General features: G+C 43.4%; 1 protein-coding gene across 1 annotated transcript; it reads right to left on the bottom strand.

The window, feature by feature from the left end:
• Positions 1-4,490: 4,490 nt before the first annotated feature.
• Positions 4,491-13,191, bottom strand: LOC115464863 (transcription factor Sp5-like). Its single transcript, XM_030195220.1, has 2 exons — positions 13,087-13,191; positions 4,491-5,486 (listed from the first exon to the last, which is right to left on the bottom strand). The coding sequence occupies exons 1-2, from the start codon at positions 13,129-13,131 to the stop codon at positions 4,491-4,493; spliced, it is 1,041 nt and encodes a 346-aa protein (XP_030051080.1). The 5' UTR covers positions 13,132-13,191.
• Positions 13,192-18,647: the final 5,456 nt, after the last annotated feature.

Raw genomic sequence — 18,647 nt, 5'->3', positions numbered from 1 at the left:
TGCAACTAGGCCTGAAGCTAGTTTTTAAAACAGCAGCCATGTTAATTATTGCCAATAGAATGGTGCATTTATCACCTTCTTCTCAGGAAATGTTAAATGCAGCAGTGCTACCTGCAAGGTAACTAAGCAAGTGTTAACTCCAAGCACTGTCTGTTCCTTATATCTGCCCATAACCCAGCAAGTTCCTGCCCTATACTGCGGTAAAGTGTGGGATGTGTAGCAGGCTAGCTATTTTTACAAACCCTCTAGTGGCTGTCGTGCGGTAATGCCAGCACAGCCCATTCACTTTGAATGGGCTGTGTTGGCATTACCACACTGGCAGCCACTAGGGGGTTTGTGTTTTTATAAAATACCAGCACAAATCTTGCAAAAGTAGCATCTAATGTGAGAGCACTGACATTTACGCATGCTTGTGAGCAGTGAAAGTACATATATATATATACATATATTCTATAACATATCTGCATTAATTGCAACTCTGTCCACAGTCCATGCAAACACTGCCCCTGTGCGTAACTACACAACAACTAAGCACTGACTTGTCCTGAACATAGTTTTAGGTGTGAGGTGTGACCTAATGTTGTAAGAGGCCTTTTACACATGTAAGACTGCGTTTTATGCATGAAAAGGGTTTATAAAATTCCCCTCAAAAAGTCAAGAAACATAACTGTGGAGAAGCAATGGAAGAGAAAAGCATTGGCCAAGGGGATGAGGAAAAGTGGCAGCAACCTCAGGTGGGATGGGGAACAGCAGCGGAGGTACCTGGGCCAGAAGTAAAAGCCTGGCAAGGAGTGTGCCTGGGGCAGAGCCGCTGCCACACCCCCCATTCGGGCCACCGCCATCACCCCCTACTCAGGCCTTCACCACTCCTCACCCCTTACCTTCCTGCATCTGCTACTTGCTCACTCACACTCCTGCTTCTGTGTGCCAGGACCATGTTATCACCTGGGTCTAGACACAAAGGAGCATGAGAGACAGACCCTGGTGCCCAGCCCACCCTGGAAGCCGGGGAATGGGTGTGGAAGCATTATTCAGGTAATGCATTATTATTAGCGTGTGTTACCTGAACAATGCAGACTTGAGGGTCCTTTTACTAAGGTGCGCTAATGATTATTGTGAACTAAATGATAAGATGCTCATTATATTCCTATGGGTGTCTTATCATTTAGTGCATGCTAATTGTTAGCTTGCACTAAATCTATTAATGTACCTTAATCAAAAGGCCCATTAATGTGGGAGCACGCCTAAATAGGAGACAGTAAGGGCTCCAATGTTAATTATTTGCAGTTGCCATTCGCTAATGCCAATATTAGCACCTGACCTGCAAATTAAAACAATAAAATGAAAAAGCCTTATTTTACTAATGCATTAAATATGGGCTTAATGCTTGGGACAGTCCCATTTTAAAATGCATTTTAGTAAAAGGACCCCTAAGTTAAAACCAAGCCAAACAAAAAAACCTAAATATATCCTTCCCCCCCCCCCCCAGCTCCTAAAAACTTTTGGCTGATGCCTACATTTTCTGTAAATCTGATTTCTCTTCCCCTCCATGAATAGGCAGAACTCTTTTAAATTTATCTGCATGAATGTGCAGGGTGAGCTTCTCTTTGTTCACCTCCATTCTATGCTCTGCTCAGGAGTGTGTGTTGCCCAGAGCCCTCCCAATGGTATTCATCACTATTGGAAGAGGGCACATGGCTCCAGAAGACCCCCCCCCCCACTCCCTTAAATCTACATGTTATCAAGACCCCAGTTCGTTAGTTAGTCCCTACCTGGATCCTATTACTTAGAGATTCCCCAGCTTCATACTCCAAATTCTCTCCCCTCCACTCCCCCTGCACACATAGCAGGAGAATAAAGAGACAGTCAGCCTCTAGAGCAAGGTAAAGGTGTACATATTGTACAGTCTTTTTTGTAATATTCATCCAGGGGACCTTTTACTAAGCCACGTAAGCTTCTACGCGTGCCCAAGACACGCCAAAATGGAGTTACTACCGCACAGCTACCATGTGACTCTTACGATAATTTCATTTTTGGCACGCGTCCGATACGTGCGACCGAAAAATAATTTTTATTTTCAGCCGCGAGCCGAGTGGCATTTGGCGTTCGTAGACTATTACCGCCCAGTTACCGCATGAGACTTTACCGCTAAGGTCAATGGCTGGCGGTAAGGTCTCAGACCCAAAATGGGCACGTGGAAATTTTGATTTTGCCGCACATCCATTTTCGGCAAAAACATTTTTAAAAAGGCCTTTTCTACAGGTGCGCTGAAAAATGATTCTGCGCATGCCCAAAACCCGCGCCTACACTATCGCAGGCCATTTTTCAGTGCACCTTAGTAAAAGGACCCCCTAATTATCAAACATACACACACAACTGTCCATGAATATCTTTACTTGCAATATATCTGCTTATATATTGCACGCAGGAGCGCCACTTCTTACAAAACTGGGCAGATTTTTCTGTGCTGCCATCTGTCTAAACTAAAAATGACCAGGGTTTTTTTTATTCTAAAGCATTATGGTCTTTGTATTACTGCTAAGCTAAGATAACCACATGGCTCAAAGACAAGACTAAACCAGTCCTCGGATTTATCCACAGCTCATATATGGACTTACTAGCTGTTAAGCCCGTTAAAACGGCGAGATTTCCAGCTACCCTCTTCGCCGCTGCTCCCTCTCCCCTCTGTGCCGGGCCCTCTGCACTGACCTGACAGCGCCTCCGTCCGACAGTGACTCCGACTCCGTTTCCCTCTCTGTTCCGCCCTCTGACGTCATCATGTCGACGCGAGGGCGAGACAGAGAGGGAAGTCTCTACTGCGCATTTGCAGGTGAGTTGGTCACTTGCCGTTTATATGTTTGATAGTCCCTACCTAACAGAAATTGGAATCAAAACTCTGTATATGCAATAGGGGTAAGACTGTGACTGATTCAGCCAGTCCCTGATGATCTGCCGCAGTATGACAGGTCACACTGATACAGAGGGAGGAAGGTCAAAATGGGGTCTGAGAGTGTAGATTTAGCTTCAGGTTCTGGTCTCACCATATTCCAGTGCTGTAGATTCTCCTATTTCAAGGACTGAGAGAAATCTCAAGGACCTCAAGTTAAGCACAATGTAAGATAAGATCTTGTATAAATCAAAGCCAAAAAGAACTTAAATCTTCTATAAACGTGAGAAAGGAGTCTGCCTGCTGGATCAGTAATGATGTTGTATGCTACCATGTGGAGACCTAGGCTTGAGTCCCAGGCATGGGTCTGTTTCCCGAGCCACTCAGGCTAGGGATACAGTACAGGCAGTGTTCACAACCCTAGGAGTGGAAAGAGAATCCCAGCCATTGCACAATGGTGACTCTTAGTGGCCAGACTGAAGGTGCATGTGCGTTAGTTACGGAGGGAGTCATAGCCTGTGGCCTCTCAGTATGGGCTGATACTGCAATGGTTGGATAGGTGAGGGGGGAAAGGGGAAGGACAGTCAAAAGTACTTGAGTAACGGTCATGGTGCCACTGTCCAATAGAGGACAATCCCGATTGAGCTAGAAGCCCAAAGGAAAAGGAAAAATTGTCATGTTAAAGATCAAACTGACTTACCACCCAGAAACAGATTCAGTACCTCAAGATCATATCTGAACTTACACTACCCAGACTGTAATGGCCTTAAGTACAAATCAATTTATGCCACCAAGTTTACATATATAGGCACCCAATTATGGAATGCTCTACCCAAACAAGTAAAATCTACCCAGAACTACCTAAATTTCCAAAAATTATTGAAATCAGTATTGTTTAAGAAGGCATATTCCCCAGGTTTAACCTAACTTGAATTAACTATTACTATAAATTCAGATCTAAGGACAATAATTACCTGTTTATTACTTACCTTTTGATGTTTACTTGTTATTTTATATCTTATTCTCAATTTGTATAATTGTTTTTCTTGTACTGTAGCTTGCACTACAGACTTTGTAAGCCACTTTGAGCCTGCGGTCAGTGGGAAAATGTGGGATATAAATGTAATAATAAAATAAATAAATAAAACTAAAGAGAAACAGCATCTTTATTTTAAAAACAATGTCTCAGTACTTAAATAAGTCTTTTAAACAAGATACATTTGCACATCATCAACTTTTCACAAAATTTACAAATGTAAGGATAGTTTTGGTCTAGTGGTAGCACTATTTGCATTCTGTAGGTCAGGTTTGTTCTCGGTTCCATCTGAACGGTTTTTTTTAGTTCTTTGCATCAACGTCTATGGCTGTGCTATGTCCCATGTAGATTTTCGGTAAAGACAAGCTTTCGTAGGATCTACTGGCATCTGGAAATCTTCACCAGTCCAAAGACCTTGTCCTAAACTGCACACCGCCACAACTCTCAATAAAGTGTCAGGTGATGCCATTGCAGGCTAGGGAGAGTGGATTAGCTGGTGTGAAAGAGTGATTGTCATCCACCGAGTGTAGCAGCATGCATTATAAGGACCTGCACTCTGACGGTCCTCTATTCCTTTTTAATGTTATCCAGAATGGGGGTACTACCTCTCAGCTTCTTGTTCTGATGGGTCTTTATGTGCTTAGACAGGTGGTCGCTCCTTGTAAACCTTTTCCCACACTCTTGGCAACCAAAGCGTTTCTCCCCAGTGTGAGTCCTCAGATGCCTCTGCAGCTCATCTGACCGGATGAAGCTCTTGCCACAAAAGATCCAGTTGCAAATGAAGGGGCGCTCACCAGCGTGCCATCGCAAGTGGGCCTTCAAGTGGGACGTCTTGCCGTAGATTTTCTCACACCCTGCAATGTGGCAGATGTGGACCTTCTTCTTCCCAGGCTCAGTGGCAGTGCTGGAAGTCTGGCAGTTGGGGCATTTACATCTCCTGCAGCGTCTAGCAGGGTTGAGGAGGTTCTTACTGGAACTCTGGAAAAGTTCTGCAATTTGAGGCTGAGGTCCCAGCATTAAGGGTCTTCCTAAGTGAAAAGGGTGAAGGTTTCCAGGTGCATTACCCTGCTGCAGGCCCCACCAGGAGGCATCTTCAATGTGCCCAGTGGGTAATTGCCTCGGGGGCAACACAGAAGGATTCTGGATGAAGTTTGAAAAGTCTTGCGTTATAGATGATGCATCTTGGAAGTGGTAGGCTGCACTGGGCTGTACCTGGGATGCCAAAGCTTTGACTGGAGACAGTTCAAATGAATGTGCTGTGTGCTCAGCAGGTGGTGTTAGTGGAAGTTCATGGGAGGGCTGAGATGCCACTGCCTGCATGTGTCCTGGACACTGGATTTTTGGCATGCCAAAGGTCAGGGCATGAGTACCCAGACCTGAATTTGGGGGCATGTCACTACTCCACAGTTGAAACATACCCATAGAAGCTCCTGGGTTCTCATACGAGACCCGATGAAATTCAGAGGTAGAAGGACCAGTTGGTCTAACTTGTCCACAGTTGGTCATCGGAAAAGTCAGTGAGGAATACAGCCCTGCATCTGGAGAACAACTTGGAGTCCTATCCTAGTGCAAAACAAAAAGAAAAGAACTGTATTATTCAATCGAAAAAGATAAGCTAAGATATGATAGTCTTGACATAATATTCAAGGCAAAATCAGGTAAGTACCACCTTCACCAATCAGCAACCAGATGTCAAGGACATTTATTTCATTCAGGGATATATCAGGATTCTAAGTCCTTACTGGGTATTCTTGACATGTCAAAAGTAACATATTGCAACATGTCTAAAACATTAAAGCCTGAACTGGCTCTAACGGCTAAGCAATGGAAGCCTTAAAATATTCTTCAACTTTTTCCAAATGGACTGAGCACCAACTGAATAACGGCATCTGTGCGCTAGGATACCATTAGGAGAATACTGCATGACAGGTCAATTTTCTTGTGTAAATGGGTGTGTCTAAGTATTCCATGCTGAATGTGTAATTGATAGTATTCTAGAGTAGAGAGGTGTGGTAGCCGTGTTAGTCCACTTTTAAGGTAATCATCAATAGAAATAAAACAAAATAAAACAGAGAAAAGAAAATAAGATGATACCTTTTTTATTGGACATAATTTAATACATTTCTTGATTAGCTTTCGAAGGTTGCCCTTCTTCGTCAGATCAGAAATAAGCAAATGTTGGTAGATGACAGTATATATAAGTGAAACATCAAAGCATTCCAGTGACAGTCTAACAGGATGGGGGTGGATAGGTGAGAGACAGGAAGAGTGGGGTGGATGAGGGACAGGGAGATGTGCATGGAGATAGGAAGGTGACAAAGCAGTACAATTTTATGGTTTATAATGGGCTAGAAAACCAAAGGTAGCCTCAATGAATATGCAAGAGATAGTAGGTAGTGCATGCAAATTCATTATGGATTCCTTGACTGTCTGGGTGGGTGTGTCCCAGTGATTGGGTTGAGATTAGAACCCCTGATATAATGGCAGTCAAATGATGTGTTAAAATAGGAGGGACTCCAGGCTCTTCCTAAGTCCTTTGAAGACTCTGTTGCTGACCTCTCTAGAGTAGGAGTTCTCAACCCAGTCCTCAGCACACACCTAGCCAGTCAGGTTTTCAGGATATCCACAAGGAATACGCATACGATAGATCAGCATACAATGGAAGCAGTGTATGTAAATTTCTCTCATGCATATTCATGGTAGATATCCTTAAACCTCATTAGGTGTGTCCAGAGGACTGAGTTGAGAACCCCTGATCTAGAGAATATGCCCAAGGGCTAGAGGGCTGCCTTCTTTAATATCCACCCTAAGGCAGTTGGGGGGGGGGGGCGATTCTATAACTGGACGCCAAATTTAGGAGCCTAGATGCAGTGCTTGGAGTGTTAATTCAGGGGCCCTTTTACTAAGCCACATAGGCGCCTATGCGCATCAATTTTGAACTACTGCCCAGCTACTGAGTGGCCCGGGCGGTACTTTCATTTTTTACATGCTGCCATTGTGTGCGCCGGAAAATATACCAGGTGGTCATTGGCATTGTACATGCGTTGACGATGACCACCTGGTTAACGCATGAGACCTTACCACTAAGAGCAAGATGCACTAAAGACGTCGGTAATTCCCGTTCCCTACGGATTCCATAGCGAATCGGTAGGGAACGGGAATGCATCAACGATAGGGAATGCAAATGAGCTACTCGTTGTAGCTCACTTGCATTCTCTATTCCTTCGGTACCTGAGTCGGAGAATCGGGACGTCCCTTTTGATTAGGCTCCTCTTCCTGGTCTCTTCAGCCAATCAAAGCGGGCTTAGCTGGCTGTTGTCAGCGAAACGCGCTCTGATTGGCTGAAGAGACCAGGAAGAGGAGCCTAATCTAAAGGGACGTCCCGATTCTCCGGCAACCAGGAAAATAGAAAAATTTCGCTGTGGAGGGGTAAGTGGCGCAGCGAAGACAAAATAGAAGGGGGAAAAAACCACGAGCGCCGGCAGAGCAAAAAACTCAGAAAAAAAAGACGTCTCTCACAAGCGCAGGGAGAGTACGTCCTTAAAGGACGCCCCTCACATGCGCTCCCTGCTTTTTTTTTTCTTTTTTACCTTTTTTGGGGGGCCCTTTTCCTTTCCGATTCCCTCACAGGAGCCCTAACGAGAGGTGCAGACCTCCCGTTAGGGTTCCTACGGTAAGGGAATCGGAAAAACAGTAGTGCATCTTATTATAATGGGCTGCAACGGTAGTGCAGCTCATTATAATAGCTTTTGAATCATTTGCATTCCGTTTTCGTTGCCTGCTACCGTGGCAGGGAAAATGCCCTTAGTGCATGCCCAGGGTAAACTACTTGCGTTTTAAACTGGCTGGAACCAGTTTAAAATGCAAGTTGTGGGCTTGTTAGGTTTTGTGCATCTGGCCCTAAGTGAATGGGTGGCAGTAGGGTCTGAGACCCAAAATGAATGCGCGCCAATTTTCATTTTGCCGCACGTCCAATTTTGGCCCCAAAAAGGCGTTTTTTTTTTTTTTTACTGATGCACGCATCCAAAATGCGCCTACACTAGTGCAGGCCATTTTTCAGTGCACCTTAATAAAAGGATCCCTCAAGAATGGCATCTGGGCACCAGGATTCCATTCCGAAATACTAGCATAAATTGGCCTCTTTATGCCTACAATTAGGTACACCCACTTATGCCATGTCAATAGCGGATGTAAATGCGGCATTTTACTTTGCAACTTCCAGTATTCTATACATTTACAGGTGTAAGTGGGAGCCTTGCCCATTGCTCTGCTCACATGTACACCGCCCTTGCATTTACTCTCTAATGGACCAGTGCTCAAAACCTTACACCAGTGCTACAGCCAATTAAATTGGTGCAGAATGTTCAGAGAGCTGCAGTGCAGGAAACAACAGCCAAAGATTGATGCAAATTGTATTTAAATGTAGTCAAATAGATATAAATGAGGTCATTTGCTATTCCCTCCCAATGCTCAGAGGACAGTGCACAAACAAACCCTGCCAGTTAGGAAACCTAACGCCTGCTCAGAGCTGGTGTGTTGGGGTGTTTGAAGAGAATATTTTTACATTTTTTTTCAGCTTAAAATCCATTGGGTTTGATTTATTTCAGAAGCGGAAGCCTGTTCAAGTCTCTAAGCGCTGGCAGTGAAAAACAAATGTGTGCGGGTCCAATCAAACCCGAAAGTGAAAGCACATATTGAAGCCTGTCTTATGTGCTTAAATATAAGCCTTTCAAGTGAAAAAAATTTTGAAAAGCTTATATTTAAAGGCGTAGAAGAACAGAGCCGATGCGTGCTTCACTTCCTAGTTTGCTGTGCTTACTGGGCATGCACCAGGCATGATCCTCCCCCTTACTTTCGGTCTCACATTTACATACCATTAGCACTGAGCATTGGGGAGCTGTTCCAGCAGTATGGGTTGGTCACTGTTCCCTATAGTTGTGGGAGTTCTGATCATCAGCCCATAAGGCAAGGGTGGGCAACCTTTATTTATTTATTAACTGCCTTTATGAAGAGATTCACCCAAGGCGGTGTATGGCAGGTACAGTTTAACATAAAACTTGCAATTTTGTTAACCGAATAACAAAGTAAAATAACCAAGAATAAACATAAATACAATAAATGAGGTAAACTTGAAAACAGTAAACTGAAACCTAATAATTTAACTACTGTGAAACAGTATCAAAAATATACACATTTAACAGCTCTGGAATTCAAATACCAAGGATATAATACAATGTTAGCATAATACTAATCATACACCTAATAAGCCTGCATTAGAACATTCAACCAGTGGCCTAGTGGTTAGAGCGCAGGTCTTGCAATCCAGAGGTGGCCAGTTCAAATCCCACTGCTGCTCCTTGTGATCTTGGACAAGTCACTTAACCCTCCATTGCCTCGGGTTCAAACTTAGATTGTGAGCTCTCCTGGGACAGAGAAATATCCAGTGTACCTGAATGTAACTCACCTTGAGCTACTACTGAAAAAGGTGTGAGCAAAATCTAAATAAATAAATACACTAACACAGATATACATTTATTCACAGAGGGCCACATGAATGCCAGTACTGCCCCTAGAGGGATGCAAAACTACATCTTGTCAGAACTGGAAATGCATAGAGTTCTAGAGACCACCTGTGACAAATAAGTAAAAATGTAACCACAAATGATAAAAAACAAACTGCTAGGGAGGCTATTCTGAAAATATTTATGAAACAGAGTATTTAAAATGTTCAAAATGCTGGTTAATGATGTTTTCTGGTCTCGGGGTGGGATGGGCGGTTGCATAAAATTAATATTTTACGTTTACATTATTATTTTTGCCACAAAATCTAAAAACGGTCTACGAAATGACCAATTTCCGCAAACTCCTGAAAACTTATCTCTTTGACAAAATATATCACAATGGACAACACGCGTAACTCTACATTGTTTAAGAGATCCAGGAACGTTCTCTAATGCCTTTTGCTCTCACTATCATGTACCTAATGCCCATAACATTAACATTATCAAGTATCTCACCATCATACACACAAAACATCTGCTAACACAAATGTCTATTCTTTTTTACTTCCATCACTATGTATCTCTCCACCATGCACCAATACCTTTTGTAAAACCAAATGTATATTATTTTCTATGTTCAGCATCCAGGATGAATTGTAAGCCACATTGAGCCTGCAAAAAGGTGGGATAATGTGGGATACAAATGCTACAAATAATAATTAGGTTCCATGTAGATAACAAGTAAGACGCTTGGATAAACCCAAGGAAATTACAACACAATTAATAATAATTAGTCGTAAATAAACCACTTAAGCTATCCTTAATAACAAACCCCCAATTAATAATAATAATTAGCTGTAAGTTAATCACCGCATTTGGTCACCCCTGCTCTAAGGGGGTCCTTTTATTAAGCGTTAAGGCATGCTTAGAATGGCTTACTGCAGGACACACTCAGGTATCCTATGGTCATTTTCAAATCTGCGTACAGAACCCATGTTCTAAAAATATTTTGAATTTTATCGCAGGGGGGAGTGTCTGGAAGGGGGGGGGGTGAAACTTGGGCATTTCTGCGGTAATCAGTTAGCTCATCTAGGTTACCCTGCACTGATTAGCTGAGGATTAGGGAGTGAGCCCTTACCACTTACAAAATAGGTATCGGTCAGTGCTCATGTGTTAATATTAGTAATGGCAAAATTAGCGCATGACCATTAATTCAAAAAATAGGAAACTCAACCATTTTCCAGCTGCTGTAAAAATGGCCTTAGCGTGCAAGAAAGACCTACATAAGGGGTCCTTTTACTGAGCAGCGGTAAGCCCACCGTGGGCTTACTGCAGGCCAATCTGGAGCAACCGCCAGCCAAATTCAGGCGCTGACAGTAGCTCCGCCACCAGTGTGTGGCATTTCTGACGCTAGCGGAAATATTCAAAAAAATAATTCTGCAGGGCATTACCCAGCGGTAATCAGGCAGCGCTACATGCTACCCGGTTAGCACTGGGCTTGCACAGAAGTGGTAGGACCAATCTTGTCACATGGCCATGTCTTGTTTCAGCCTTTTTATCCACTGCTGTAAAAAGAGCCTCAAAGAGCCTAGCCTCAATGCAGCAAAAACAGCACCCCCCCCCCCCCCCCCAAGCACAGGGCCTTTTTAACCACAGCTCAGTAAGGCATGGAAGAGTAGCTTAGTGGGTAGTGCACCGGACTTTGATCCTGGGGAAGTGGGTTCAATTCCCACTGTAGCTCCTTGTGATTCTGGGCAAATCACTTTAACCCTCCATTACCCCAGATAAACTGCTTTGATTTTAGTTACAAAAAAAAAGCCACAGAAAAAGTGGTATATAAAGTCATATTCCCCTTCCCCTAAACAGGCCCCTAAGTGAGTTGAGTTGTGTACCTAAAGTATAGCACCCCCTATGTGCTAGCACACAAATGGCACTTATATTCAAATTATGGAATGAGGGGGGGGGGGGGGGGTTAGTGTCTTCCCTCTCTTCCTAGTCCTGGGCACACCAGCCACCTCCTTGGTGCATCCTAACCAGACACTGCCTCCACCTCCCCAGGGACCTGGAACTCACATCATTATAGCCTGAAGCACCTCACTGGCTCCTCCAGGAGAATTTGCTGGTCAGAAGATTTGTTATAAAGAGACAGGGCCGTAATAAAAAGTCCATTGTCTTACACTAATAAATGGCATGAAAGTACCCTCTACCTTTTCTCTCAAAGCTCTGCAAAATCTGAGAAATCAGCAAAGTCTGAAGATCTGCAGTGTACAGTACTGACTATCAAGACAGCAGATAAATCAAAAGCAACTCCATCAGTGCCACCAGCAGCAGGGCAAGTTCCTTTAGAAAGGTTTCAGAAAATGAAAAACGTAAAAAAAAAAAAAAGGCAACAGTTCAGCCTCTACAGAAGCCCTCCAGTAGGGAAAGAAATCTCAAGGCAAGAACTGATTAATCCAGTTTTGTTTGCAAATGAGCTATTTTTTTTGTTAATCTTGATTTTAAGAAAGTAAGGTTTAGATTAGAGCGGACTGCTTATCAGTTTAAGATTAAAGCCTAAGAATAAGACAATTATCTGGGTAGTGGGGGGTTGACAGCTATTGTGGGTTTTTTTTTAACGTTTTGTTTGTCCACAAACCGGGTGGTTAAGGCATAGAAAAGCTGAATTCACCTACTGTTCTCTCCCCCCCTTTTTTCGTTGTAAAATCTGGTGGTATTTTACACTGTACCTGAATGTAACTCACCTTGAGCTACTACTGAAAAAGGTGTGAGCAAAATCTAAATAAAATAAATAAATAAATAAATAAATAAATAAATAAATAACTTGTTTGATTCCGGGCTGTGAGAAAAAGCTTGTTTTGCTTGTTAAAAATTTGGAGATTGGGGAGGGGGGGGGGGGGGCAGTTTAGGGAAAATGTTCAGATCTGAATATGCGCTTGGATTCTCCTTTCCAAGGTGCATAGTAAGGAATATTAATAGCCTCGGAAAGACAGTAAGGGACACGAACTCAAATCTATTCTTTGTGCAGCTGTTTCCAGACAAGTTGCAACTGGAAACTCTTGGGTGAGAGCTCTCATTTCCTAACCCCATCCCGGTACATCGCCAGCGCTGTTTTCTACTGACCGAAAACAAGTTACATTTTAACTTTACACAAGGTTTTTATAAGATCAATCTCTGTGTACTGGACAACACAAAGAACAGATGAAATAAATGAGTTAATGGAAAAGATTTAAAAAAAAAAAAAGTGTAGCTTGCAAGTCTGATTGGGTTTAGAAAGCTACACCCCGAAACTGATTTTCTGGAATGCATGGTATGGTTAAAATTGTTTTTTTTTTTTTCCTAAAACAGAATAACGTGCATCTTGCGAGGTTTTTGTAATCCATATTGTAATCTCAAATTTAGGAGAAAAACAAAACAGACATGAAGTTTTACACTGGGTTAAATATTTTCTTTTGATATATTAAAAATAACCTCAGGAGCTGAATCATGGAAAACATCATTTTACAAAAAAAAAGTCATCGGTTCAAGTTTTTAGGGCTAGCCGTGCCCTCAAGTAGTTATTCCATTAGGTCCCACTCGGCTGGCACATTTCATAGGTATTTTCAGGCGTTTTAAAGTTCTCAGTACTGATAAACACTCATAATTGGATAAAGCGCTGGCCTTACCTGTAAGAAGGCCTGTAAGGCACTTTCTGCCGCCAGAGTCGCCATCAGAGCAGGAACCTTGTGAAGCGCCTCAAAGACTCATCGCCTGCTCGGGGGGCTTCTTCTAACCTGGCACTTGTCCTAAACTCTGCTGCTGAAAATCGGCTTCTCCTGTGATCAAGAGCTTTTGTTTTTTTGTTTTGGCTCCCTTTCAAGCCAATCAGGGATTGGGTTTAGGGTCTCTTTGAAGTCAGAAAGTTAACCAATCATTAAAGTGGCTTGAACCGTTTCAAAGTGGGGGAGGGAGGGATGATGAGCTCTTCTTAAAAAAAAATAGTGAGAGAGAGAGAGACCCCTTGCAGAGGGGCTTGTTATGCATGCAAGCAGCACTGATTGAGGTTGTCTGACCCTCTGTTTCTCTCTTATCTCTAAAGGGACAGTGTAATTGAAGAAGTGGTTTCTCTGCGGTTTAAATTAAGCTTTTTCTAGCTTGGATTTAAAGGGGGGGGGGGGGGGGGGGGGGGAAGCACAAGGAAACTCTACACATTGTAATTCTAATAGATTTTAATAAACAAAGTCCTGTTGGGTTGAGCATCACAGAAAAAAAACACAGACAAAACAGTTTTAGAGAGTCAAGATAAGTCAGTCCTTTGAGACTGACAAACAGATCAGTGGTAATTCTAATTAAAAATAGAAAACAAAAATGAAGATCATTCTGGGGAGAGGGAAGGAATTTTGGGATGTAGTTTAGGCCTTTTCAGCAATCTGGGTTTTACTTCCATTGATTTCAATGGAAGTAAAATCCAGACTGGTTCAATCTGTCCTCTTTTTTTTCTGGAGCCATGCCGTAACCCTTGGCTCAAGGGTAAGTTACATTCAGGTACACTAGATATTATCCTACCCCTGGAAGGTTTACAATCTAAGGACGACTGGATTTCGAATCCGGTTTTGGTTTCAGCACCAAAACTGGTCCAAAATCCATTTCTGGCATCTTACAAAGTTTTGGCAAAAAAAATCAATTAAAAGTTTTGGCCTGTTTTCAGTTTTGGCCAAAACTTCCCTTGTGTTTTCAAAGGAAGTCGAAACCTTCTGCTTTGACCGTATAGTGAAATTGTAAACCGTACAGCAATATACAGAGCAGTGACATAGCTATGTGGGGCCACGGGGGCCTGGGCCCCTGTAGATTTGGCCCTGAACCCCCCTGCCAATGACACTCTCGACCCCCCTCCTGCCGCCAACCTGCTGTCGCCTACCTTTGCTGGCGGGGGACTCCAACCCCCACCAGCCGAGGTCCTCTTCTTCTGGCGCAAGTCTTCGTTCTGTTTCTAAGTCTGAGAGTTAACAACTCGTTAGCCAATTAAGTTGCGTACGCATCTTTGCAACGCACCCAAATCTGGACCTCTTATATAGAAGCTGGCAGATAGTGCATGGCTTCCTAACACAAGAGTAATGCTTCCCATTGCAAAGCTTTGCCATTATTCTTGTCCACATTAAACTTCAAATAGTATGTAAAGAGGTCTGACGCAGAAATTCCTTGGGGTGTAGCCAGATGACCAATTTTGGATGGGCCTGAGCCTAAGGTGGATGGAGGCAGAATTCTTCCCCCCCGCCCCCAGCCCTGCTCCGCTCTCTACTCTCTCTGCCCTGCCTACAAACCCCCAAATTTGAGCTGGTGAGGATCCCCTCCCCCCGCCAGTGAAGACGTCCTCATCTTTGGGCAGCCAGCGCTCAGTGCTTCAGCATCTGTAGACGGGCCAGTGTCAGCTCGAGGCAACTATTGCCGGTTGCCATTTGGAAGAGTGCTGGCTGCCCGAAGAGGAGGAAGTCTTCTGCCGGCGGTGTTTAGGGATCCACGCTAGCCACAGCAACAGTGCCACAATTTTGGGTGGGCCTGAGTCCACCCAGGCCCACCCATGTCTATGCCACTGAAGCACTAGTGCCAGCTATGTCATGTGCACACATTGGCACCCAGAGTTGCATCTGTGCATGTTCTGAAATGCTTTCTATGCATAAAATATTTGCAGTGCCTATATTTATGCATATAGCCACCTTCCAGCACATGCGCAGAGGCATCTGCATGTAACTCTGGGTGCCAATATAGTGTTTTTGTAGTCAGACCTGCACGTGCATCCACTTTGCTCTTTGTCGCAGCACCACCTCCCCCTCAGATCTGGGTTTTTTTAACAGCGCTCTTTACGTGACCCAGAAAAAAGTTGCAGGTCTAAATGCTCACAGTAAAGAGCTGAAGCAGACATGAACTCCAGGCTGATTAAAGAACAAGCTATCCCTTCACAGCTCCTCAGACTTGCATTATTAAATCCATAGCGTTGAGCTCAGCCTTTTGGTCCTCTGCTTGCTGTTCTGCATCTGTGCTGAACAGCTAAGGGTAGAGAATAGAGACCTGCATGGGAACGGGGTTTGCAGAAATCCTGCGGAACCTGCGGGATTCCTGCAGGGATGGAAGCAGTTCCTGTGGGGTTCCCATGGAAGTGTATGCTGCACTTGCGCCAGCCTCTCACCTACCGAGTACCAAGTTCTGTCTCCTCCTCCTCCTTGCTTTAACAGCACAGATGCGGAAAGTCTCCATTAAGGAGGTGGTAGAGACACAGATGATGACGGAATTCAAAAAGGCATGGGATGAACACAGAGGATCTCTAATTAGAAAATAGAAGTTATAAAAAACCTAAACTTAAATGACTGCATGTGGGTGGATGTGTCAAGTGACGCTTAGATGGTGACTCTGGCTGTGATGAACTAGGGCCGATACCGGGCAGACGTAACGTCTGTGTCTCATATATGGCAATCTGGTTTAGGATGGGCTAGAAAGGGCTTAGACAGCAACTTTAGTGGCTGGAACATGAGGACAGTGCTCACTTTTACGGTCTGTCCTGCAAATGAGAAGTCGAATAGGCTGGAGTGGGCTTCGATGGCAACACTTCCATGGACCATTTTAGATTCTCTTCCCTTTCCCTATTTTCTTCTACCCCTGTTTCTTCTATCCTATCTGATTTAATTGTAATCGTATAACCACTGGTCTGGCGATAGCCTTATCAGTACATTGTAAGCCACTTTGAGTCTGCAACAATGTGGGGAAAAAGTGGGGTATAAATGTGCTAAATAAATAAATAAATAAACTCCAGCAGTTGGAACATAAGGATAAGGCCGGATAGACTTCTATGGTCTATGTCCAAGAAACGTCAAAGAAAGACCATAATCAAGTATATAATATCACGTTCACTGTTGATTTAATTATGAATTGATTATAATGAGTGTGACTGTTGGGCAGACTAGATGGACCGTTCAGGTTTTTATCTGCTGCCAAAGTGCTTTATGATGGGATGCTTTCACAAGCAGGTGTGCAGCCGCCTCTGGAGTGGAACATTTCTCCATGCTTCTCACTTCCTCAGTTACACAGCAGCACTGGTGAGGATGCCATTAATAATAATGATTGCCAACATGCCTCATGTAAAGCAGTTACCTATTTTTAACATGCCTGTCCCTGCTCAACTTTAAATCAAACTCAGCTGGTGGTATTTCATTCGGAAAAGGGGTCAATAGTGGAGGGTAGGACATCAGTTTTGCAGTCAAAATTGTTTCTGCAGAGTGTGATTTACAGGGCTATTAGTGCTCTGTTATGAGGACAGGCAGGAGAAATGGACAGGGCAGGGGAAGGGAGAATAGGGAGTGTAAGGCCAGGAAGAAAAGACAAGTACAAAGAGCTTCTCTCCTCCCCATCAGCACTTCTTTTATTCTCCATTCTTTTCCAAATAATTTGTAACATTTAATTTGATTGTTTTGACCCATTCTCTACACAGCTGAGGATCTGGACCCATTGTCCATCTTCTTTCTAGGTGGTAACTCCTAGGGTGGAACCCAGCTTTGTGCGTAACTGTAACTGGGATTATTTTTCCCTATGTGTATCACTTATCCACATCGAACTCCATTTGCCAATTAGATGCCCAGTCCCCCGATCTAACAAGGGCCTTCTGCAATTCCTCACAATCTGCTTCTCATTTAACAACTCTGAATAACTTAGTCTCATCTGCAAATCTGATCACTTCACTCATTGTTCCCTTCAGATCATTAATGAATATTTTCAGCAGTTCTGATCACAGTGTGGGGCGGCAGCTAAGAAAGGAAATAGAATGTTAGGTATTATTAGGAAAGGAATGGAAAACAAAAATGAGGACGTTATAATGCCTTTGTATTGCTCCATGGTGCGACTGCACATCGAATGCTGTGCGCAGTTCTGGTCACATCTGAAAAAAGATATAGTGGGATTAAAAAAGGTACAGAGAAGGGCAACGAAAATGATACAGGGGATGAGACGACTTCCCTATGAGGAAAGGCTAAAGTGGTTAGGGCTCTTCAGCTTGGAGAAGGGATGATTGAGAGGAGATATGATAGAGGTGTGGAGTGGAATGGGTAGCCCTGAATTGCTTGTTTACTCTTTCCAAAAATAGTAGGACTAGGGGGGCATGCAATGAAGCTACTAAGTAGTACATTTAAAACAAATCGGAGAAAATATTTCTTCACTCAACATGTAATTAAACTCTGGAATTCGTTGCCAGAGAATGTGGTAAAAGCAATTAGCTTAGCAGGGTTTAAAAAAGGTGTGGATAATTTCTTAAAAGAAAAAGTCCATAAACCATTACTAAGATGGTTTTTGGGAAAATCTACTGCTTATTTCTAGGATTAGCAGCATAAAATCTTGCAAGTACTTGTGATCTGGATTGACCGCTGTTGGAAACAGCATACTGGGCTTGATGGACCTTCGTTCGGTCTGTCCCAGTATGGCAACGTTTATATTCTTATTTTCCTATTTAAAATAATTTTTTAGCCCACACTCTCTCTTCAAATCTGGGTGGTGTACAAAAAACATGCACAATTAAAATCACACACAAAATAAATACAAAAATAAAATCAAACAACATCATCACAGCTGTACGAAACAGGAGATAAAAATTATCTAGAAACTCAAACTTTGGTCCACTGTCCACCACTGTCCAAGTTAAAGAAAGCATAGCATCATCATTTGTCAAATACTGCAAATGTAATCAAACCAATCATTGTACATACAGAAAATTCTTGTCGTTGTATTCTGAGCTATTTTTCCTTGGTGCTTCTGTACTTGGTCTTCTTCCTCATATCTTTTCCTGGCTTCTTTCCTTTGTCTTTCCCTCCTTCTCCATCTCACTCTCTGATGTGAAACTATCCTTGTCTGGTTCATCTCACTTCTCTCTTCATCTTTGGGCCAGGGGCGTAGCCAGGCACCCAATTTTGGGTGGGCCTGGGCCCAACATGGGTGGGCAGAAGACCTCCACCCTGTTCGACAAGTGATTTGGTCTCTCTCCCTCTCTTGCCTGCATGCCATATGGTCTCTCAAACATCCCTTCTCCCCCGCATACCTTTTAAGTAGCAGATTTTCACTGGCAGCGAGCAGCAACTAATACACACTGCTCTTGTTGGCCCCACAGCCTTCCCTCTGATGCAACTTCCTGTTTCTGCATAGGCAGGAATATATCAGAGGGAAGGCTGTAGGACCGGTGCGAACAGCATGTATCAGTCGCTGCAGGCGAAGA

This window comes from Microcaecilia unicolor, chromosome 3 (assembly GCF_901765095.1).
Source record: "Microcaecilia unicolor chromosome 3, aMicUni1.1, whole genome shotgun sequence".
Taxonomy (NCBI): domain Eukaryota; kingdom Metazoa; phylum Chordata; class Amphibia; order Gymnophiona; family Siphonopidae; genus Microcaecilia; species Microcaecilia unicolor.
This window is presented reverse-complemented; position numbering and strand designations above follow the sequence as displayed.